We start from the raw sequence: 7,516 nt of genomic DNA, 5'->3' as shown, positions 1-7,516 counted from the left end.
ATTCAGGGTATATACTGGATGAATGATGCCTGACCTTGTCCTATCTGATAAGTTTTTAGGGGAATCTGACAAATAGTGTACTGTATTTAGCTTCTCATCTATTCGCCATGCTCGGCATTTATTAATTAGCAACTGCAATTGCACAAGATGTAATAATAAAATTATTAAGCAAAAGATCCATTAAGTACATGTAAATAAAATAAAATGAAGCCAACTCATATGTCATGGAGTTATATTATTTTTTGCAAGACCTGATAAAGGACAGCCCCGTAGGAGCAAACATGGGCTAGGCTTGGGCTAAACTTTTTCCAATAATTAACTAATTTCTATAGTAAGTTTCCCATGACGATGCACACCCTCAGTTGGCAATGCATGCTCGTCGGGCATAGCACAATTTGGCACAGTCAAATAGTCCATTCATAGTATGCCAGGTACTGTTTTTATACAGAGGCAATTTCCAAACATAAGTGGGTTCATGCAGACATGTACCAGTCGAATGTGGACGTGGAGAGCCAAATGTGGGCGACGGCGAGGGAGTCCTTGTGTGGCCATGGCACGAGGCTTTTGTTGTGCTACTTGAAGAGAAGTACATCTCGGCAAATAATCAAGGTGCAAAGTAAAACGGGGCAAATAAGCAAATCCCCTACTGCAGACTACATAGAACTCTCTCAGTTTCACATCTCCATGTCGTCCTGAGACATGCCCTGCAGGTCCTCCTCGGTCAAGAGCGTCTTCTGCCCGCTCCCTGCCTTGTCATACGGCTGCGCCATCCTCCGTAGGAACTGTTACAAAACAGTTGCAAGCTTATTTGTGTTATGAACAAAACTAGATGGTTCATGGTTAGTTAAACAAAACTTAGAAAAACACGGCAGGTTAGAAAAATATCCATGAACAACAACAACATCAAAGCCTTTTTCCCAAGAAAGATGGGGTAGGCTAGATATGAAACCCAATAGAAGAAGGAAACTAAAACAAGAAGGAGAAAGAAAAAGAAAAAAAAAGGAAGAAAAAAAAGGTAAACTAAGGTTCTGGCACATGGATTGTTGATCTCCACGCAGTCCTATCAACAGCCAAGTCTTTAGGTACATCCCAACCCCTCAAATCTCTCTTTGCATGTGCATATTTTGACCATGATGCCCTTCTTCCATATACACGTCCTATTTCTGGAAATTAGTTCATGTATTTATTATTCTTGTTAGCTACTAAAGTACTTCCCACTTTTTTGATGGTACTGAGAATATAAGAGGCATAAAGTTTCAGTAATAGTTGATAATTGAGCATTGCGCTCCTATTTCGAAGGGTGGCACCAGTGCAAAACAATGGGTTGGAGTGTACAAAGTACTGCACTGAACAAATAAATATTAAATCCGTTTGATTTAGTCATGGACCAATATAAACAAATTGTAGATGTCTATTTTAAGGAAGATTACAGCTTTGGACAATTACCATTGATGACCATTTTCTCACTGATTACTACGTTTATTATGGCTGACGGTATTCACGCGGAATCTAACCATCGCAAATAACATGTTTTACTTTAACTAGACACACTATAAATTTTGTGCTTGGAGAACTTAACATAAATCGTGCGTCGCACGTGCACGCTTACTATGTCACAAAGCAGCAAAACGGTGCAAGGGAGCATACCTCACGGGCAGTATGCAGAGCCATGTCGGTGCTCAGATTGAGGTGTGCAGCGTGCAAGTGTGACAGTATCCACCCTGGCAGTTTAGACCGTTTATCATGCCAACTGTATCTACAAGTCACAAATGGCATGGCACTTAGCAAGCAGGAGTACAGTGACCAATAAGGCAGGGACATAGGCAGAACAAGTTCTATTGAAATGATGAACTTAAAAGAACCATGATAAAAATAACTAAAACAGATCTAGCAGAACATATTTATGTTCCATGAGCACTATATGTTTGATATATGGTGTACCCCAGGCCCAGAGCACCCAAGAATCAGATGAAGCAATTATTACAGCCAGTTCTATTTGCCAAAAACACTGACTAAAAGTGGACTTCTTAGTTGCAAAGCCCAATTTTATGAAGCATATCTAACTCCAAAGGGCATTTGACTAAATCAGATTGAACAAAAACAGTTTCTCGCTGGTTGACCACCAGTGTATCACATGTTCAATGCAACATACTTTGAACTTGCTATTTCAGCAATGCACAACTCAAAAATTGCTTGACCAATCTAAAGAGCAAAATATTTGATTTTTTGTCTCAAGCATACTACACTTGTCAACTATTTACACCCAACAATATGTCAGGCTTTCTTGATGATCCTCTAAGCTTAACCACGTCAAGGCAGTATCAAGTACCTCTTGTCAGCAAATATCATCATTCCATAATCTGCTTTCGAACGGATCACACGGCTGACACATTGAGCAGCTTGCCTCTGACGTTCACAGAATTCAACATGCGGGAAAACTTTGTTAGGAGATCTTTAAGATGTAATGATACATAAAATCAACAAATCAGCATGCCCTTTTCCCTTGTAACCGAAGCAGAATTAGTACCAACGCATCAAAAGTCAGGAAGTCACCCTCCTCTATCTGAAAAGTTTCTCTTAGGTACTCCAGCCTAGCACTCAATATCCTGCTCAGACATAGGACATGTACAAGAGAAAGCTATTAGAAAGATACCATTACAGGCCAAAACATTGAGATGTCATTCTGTTGACATAGTATTACTTGTGTATGCATATGAAGAACCACTCACGGGCAAAAAAATAACTAGAAAAGTAATACTCCCTCCGTCCCATAATATAGATGTTATTACAACCTATTAACTCCTATACTGGTTGTAATAACATCTTATATTACAGGACAGAGAGGGTACTATCTTATTGGCAAGACCGAGGGTGCACAAAATTAAATCTAACTGTATAAAAGTACAGTGGACCTTACTTGCTGAGTGTGTACTGGAATGGAACACCAAACATGATCACAAGTCTTCCATAGTGTCGATCGAAATCAATACCTTCCGCAACTTTGCCACTGATTAGATCATATTGTTAGCAAGAGTGAACTGTTGTTGGCTTGTTGCGATAATCTTATTATGAGAGTGGATTTGGTGACTAGGTGTATACGTGAGCACCCTCTAGATGCCGCACGATCTGCTTTGAGATTCGGTTCTCATCAATTCGGTATGTTGCCTTGACGCTGTCTTATGCATCGCTAATCGTACTTGGGGTGGGCTGCGGGTCCCGCGTTTCAATGATTGATAACAGGGGATTGCTAAAAATGTGATTTGGGTGTGTTGTTAGTGCTGATGTGGTTTGCTAACCCAACAATGATGATAATAGGGGATTGCTAAATGTGACATGTGTCATCCAATGGATGCGTGCTCACGTATACACCCGGTCACCAGGCTTCTTTTGATCTTATTATTATGCATGTACATCTTGCATAATCATGGCTACTCATTATTTAATATGTTGTCAATCTGCAATAACTATGTTTTAGGATATGTAACTCGATATAGTAACTCATAGTGCCAAAGGAATAATGCATCATATCCTACTGATCACAATAAAACAAGCTACCCCCTCCGGTTCCAAAATAATTGAATTTCTGGTTTTGTCCTAACTCAAACTTCACTAAGTTTGACCTGATTTAAAGAAAAAATTATCAATATCCAATCAAAATTGTATAAGAAATTTAATAAAAAAGGTGTTCTAAAATCTAGATGTTGGTATATTTTTCTGTAAAGTTGGTAAAACTTAAAGTAGTTTGACTTAGGACAAAACTAGAACTTCAATTATTTCGGAGTGGAGGGAGTAATAATGAAATCATCACAGTGCTAAACTCTATTCTTTCATGCAAATTCAAGGCCTCTTTCATTCCCAAGATCCCGGAATGCAGGAATAGGAAAGAACATGGGATTGCAAAGGCCTGCACACTTGAATCCTATATGACTGAATTTGCACCCAAAGTCTGTTTGATTGCACTATCGGAAAAACGAAGGATTCTTTCCAAGAGGTTTGAGTAAATGGAAATTTTCCTTGATCACAATATAACAATAAATCACCATTAATAGAGTGATAACTACTTTCATCAATGTCAAAAGTCAAAACTGGATTCTATGCTGTAACAGTTTCAGGAGATCCTGTCATCTGTTCAGCTGTATACTGGTAGTGTTATTTTGAAGGGTGGTCTCAGACTACAATTAAGAGAACAAACCTGGCAACTGAGAAGAAGACTGCACCTCTTCCACAATCGCATGCTTTTCTGTAATTATCAAGAGCCAATGTTGTCTCAACAACATCTGGTGTTTCAATGAATACCAACTTGTGTTGCATGGTGTCCTGCACAATAGCATCATAAGATGTTCATTCTTAGGGGACTAATGTGTTATATTTATCTTGGCAACATGATCCAACTACAAAATCATACAAGAGGAAGAAGGGGTGGACGCCGTCAAGAATGCAGTGTAGACACTGAAGGTGGCATGATTTTAGTAATATTTCATCTCTTTATATTACATGACAAAATTGCATATACAACTAACGTGATTATTAATTCTTTGCTGAAAGGTTACAAATTATCTGTCTAGTGGTACTACCCTAATCAACTTCATATGTTTTGGTGATTATAAAAACACAGAAAATCTCTACACAAGCAGTTGATACTCTTTAGTCTTTAATGTGAATCCAGCTCAGCGCACCATTCACCACTTAGCGGTACACAGGTGCACGGAGAAATCTGCATATTAAAAAAATATGACACTAGAAGGCTTAAACAGTATAAATAGTTAAAACCCATCTGATTTATTATTTTATTATAATTGACAGTGTTCCAGAAGATCTAGTCTAGTTGTTCAATTGAGGTGGTTGATTTAGGAAATTGGCTGACTTGCTCATGGCGATATAACTAGATCTATGGCAACAATCTATTGAGTTACTTACATTGAACTAATGTCTAAAACTCTAGACATCTTCGTAGCAGAATAATGTACTGGTGAGGGAAATAACCTGTAAAATTCCCATGTCGTTCCAGCTGCTGACAATGCCATCCATATAGGAGTAACTGACAAAGAAACAGACTATCCCATCTGGCACAGCAGAAGCCATTTCTAGCAAGAGGCGCCCATAGTTCCTCACAACACCAGGATCACTGCGCATGTCGAACTTGGTACTCACATGTAGCTGATCACTGAAAATGATGGAATGAATGAAGTTACACAACAAGATTCGCAACTACACCAGTAAAACAAGAATTTTGAGAACTAAATCGGTTGCAAAAATAGCCTCATGTTATTCTACTACGCTAAGAAGCAGCTAGTATGTGTATGTTTCCAAATATTCAAATTTGAAATACAAAGCTCAAATTGATCCAGATCATACCTTCCTCGTGTTAATACCATGGGACATATGCAATCCCTTGTTAAGGACATCGCGAAGCTCCTGCTTATAACAGGATTAAAATTCAAAAGACGAGGATACAGATCGATTGGGCTGAGAGTTCCTGAAGTTATGACAACAGTTTGAAAACGATTGAAAACAGGCTGTATTGCGAGTGAAGCATCATGGCAACTAAGCTGCAACATATAGAACCTCATTAGCACATCAACAATGTAGTTTGGTAACTATCACCCTAAAATCTTATAGGATATGCTGGCTGGATACCTGAATCACAGGATCACGAATATTAGGCATTCTATCATCATAGGGTTCAGTTATTATAGAAAAACCCCGTGTATAAGTTCCGATCAGTGTGGCGAAGTCACAAATTTTTTGGATGTGCATGAATTCATCTGTATCGGTTATCTCCAGGGTAATCAATAGAGATTGTAAGCGGTCATAAAAAACCCTCAGCATTTTCTTGTCAATTCCAGCGAGGGGATAGATTGAAGCAGCCAAGGAATCAGGTCTTTCATTCACGACATTTTCTGTCTCAAGACGTTGATCTAAGAACCCCACAAGTCTCCACAAGGCAGCGAGAAAATGCTCAGCCCTTCTGATATTTCCAGGTACGGGCTCCTTGAGAATGTCGTGAGGCAAGGCTGGATTTGCAAGCCAGGCGTCCGATACTTGATGACAAGAAACACATACATTACTTTGAAAACACTGTCCAGGTAATCAAGGCCATATATATATAATAAACAATGCTGCAATCAGAGGGGAAGAAAACTCACTTGGCAGATGCCCGCTCTGTGCCAATCCATCCACAAGCCTATTGTATTCGGCACGAAGCTTATTGGCATCGGTGGCCTTGAACCTTGATTCCAACCAAATAAAGCTCATCTAACAGTTTGATGATCCGTTTAATTATTAATCCTCCTCAAAAGATGCAGCTTTTTTTACCTATCAATCTCTTGCGAGATGTGCCGCAGGTTTCGGTGGGCACCTTCTAGCGTCTGCTTGCGGATGGTGACGCTGAGCGCCTCAATGCAGACGTTGTCGATGTTATGCGCCTCATCGAACACAACCACACACTCGTTGTGCATCATCATCTCCGGGGAGACGATGCTGGCCACCTTGGGGTCGAGCAGGTACTGGTAAGTGTAGACCACCACATTGGCGTGCTTGACCAGGTGCCTGGCAAGGAAGTAGGGGCATATCCGGCGCTGGCAGCCGAGCGAGCGGAGGTCAGCGAGGGTGTAGACCCCGGGCGAAATGTAGGAGGCGAGGTCGCCCCTGTGAGCTGCGGTGTCGAATGTCTCGAAGTAGTCGCAGAGCGGGGACGGGGTGGTGTCGGAGGCGGCCTTGTCGCGGACCCAGGACGCGGTGAGGCGTCTGCAGCCGGTGTCGACGGCGGCGGATGCGGACACCTGTGGGTGGACGCAAAGGTTCTTGCGGGAGGAGAGGCCGATCGCGAGGAGGTGGGACGGGTCCGGGAGGTGGGAGAAGAGGAGGCGGAGCTCGGCTAGGGTCTTGTCCATCTCGTGGACGGTGCGGGTGCAGTAGAGGAGGCGGAGCGGGCGGGAGGGGTTGGCGAGGGCGTAGGAGGTGATGAGGGAGAGGAGCGCTGCCGTCTTACCGGTGCCCGTCGGCATCTCCAGCACCGCGTGGCCGCGCGCGTCCAGGGCGCGCTTCAGCTCCCCCATGTACGCGTGCTGCTCCGGGTAGATCGCCGCGTACGGGAAGCACACCGGAAGGCCATCCAGATTGAACCACATCGACGCCGCGGCGGGGGGTTGGGAGTCGCCGGTGTCGGTGCCGCCGGTGTCGGTGTCGGTTAAATTCTTTTGCCACCAGGAGCTTATTGCTGGACTAGAGGAGGAGCAGGAGATAGAGGCAAACCAATTCTTTTGCCGTCGCTGTCCTCGACGGAAAACCTATACTGTACATCATCGCTCGCTAGCGATGCGGTGTAGGCATCGCCCGCGGGCGAACTAGGCGGGCCGCGGCCCATTAGCCGCACATAAACAGGTTTTCTGTTTTTCGGTGGGTTTTTCCCTTTTTTCCTGGTTCTTTTGTTTTGTTTGTTTCTTTGCGGGTTTTTTGGATTTTCGTTTCTTTTTATTTTTCGACTTTTTTTCGAATTTTTTTGTCAAATTTGAAA

General features: G+C 42.4%; 1 protein-coding gene across 1 annotated transcript; it reads right to left on the bottom strand.

Annotated features, from left to right (window-relative positions):
* Positions 1 to 263: 263 nt before the first annotated feature.
* Positions 264 to 7,130, bottom strand: LOC124697960 (general transcription and DNA repair factor IIH helicase subunit XPD-like). Its single transcript, XM_047230489.1, has 11 exons — positions 6,316 to 7,130; positions 6,147 to 6,229; positions 5,638 to 6,041; positions 5,356 to 5,549; positions 4,984 to 5,164; positions 4,193 to 4,317; positions 2,918 to 3,007; positions 2,528 to 2,606; positions 2,330 to 2,406; positions 1,648 to 1,756; positions 264 to 782 (listed from the first exon to the last, which is right to left on the bottom strand). Exons 1-11 carry the CDS (start codon positions 7,128 to 7,130, stop codon positions 675 to 677), a joined length of 2,265 nt encoding a protein of 754 aa, XP_047086445.1. The 3' UTR covers positions 264 to 674.
* Positions 7,131 to 7,516: the final 386 nt, after the last annotated feature.

Source organism: Lolium rigidum, chromosome 3, assembly GCF_022539505.1.
Source record: "Lolium rigidum isolate FL_2022 chromosome 3, APGP_CSIRO_Lrig_0.1, whole genome shotgun sequence".
NCBI classification, from domain to species: Eukaryota; Viridiplantae; Streptophyta; class Magnoliopsida; order Poales; family Poaceae; genus Lolium; species Lolium rigidum.
This window is presented reverse-complemented; position numbering and strand designations above follow the sequence as displayed.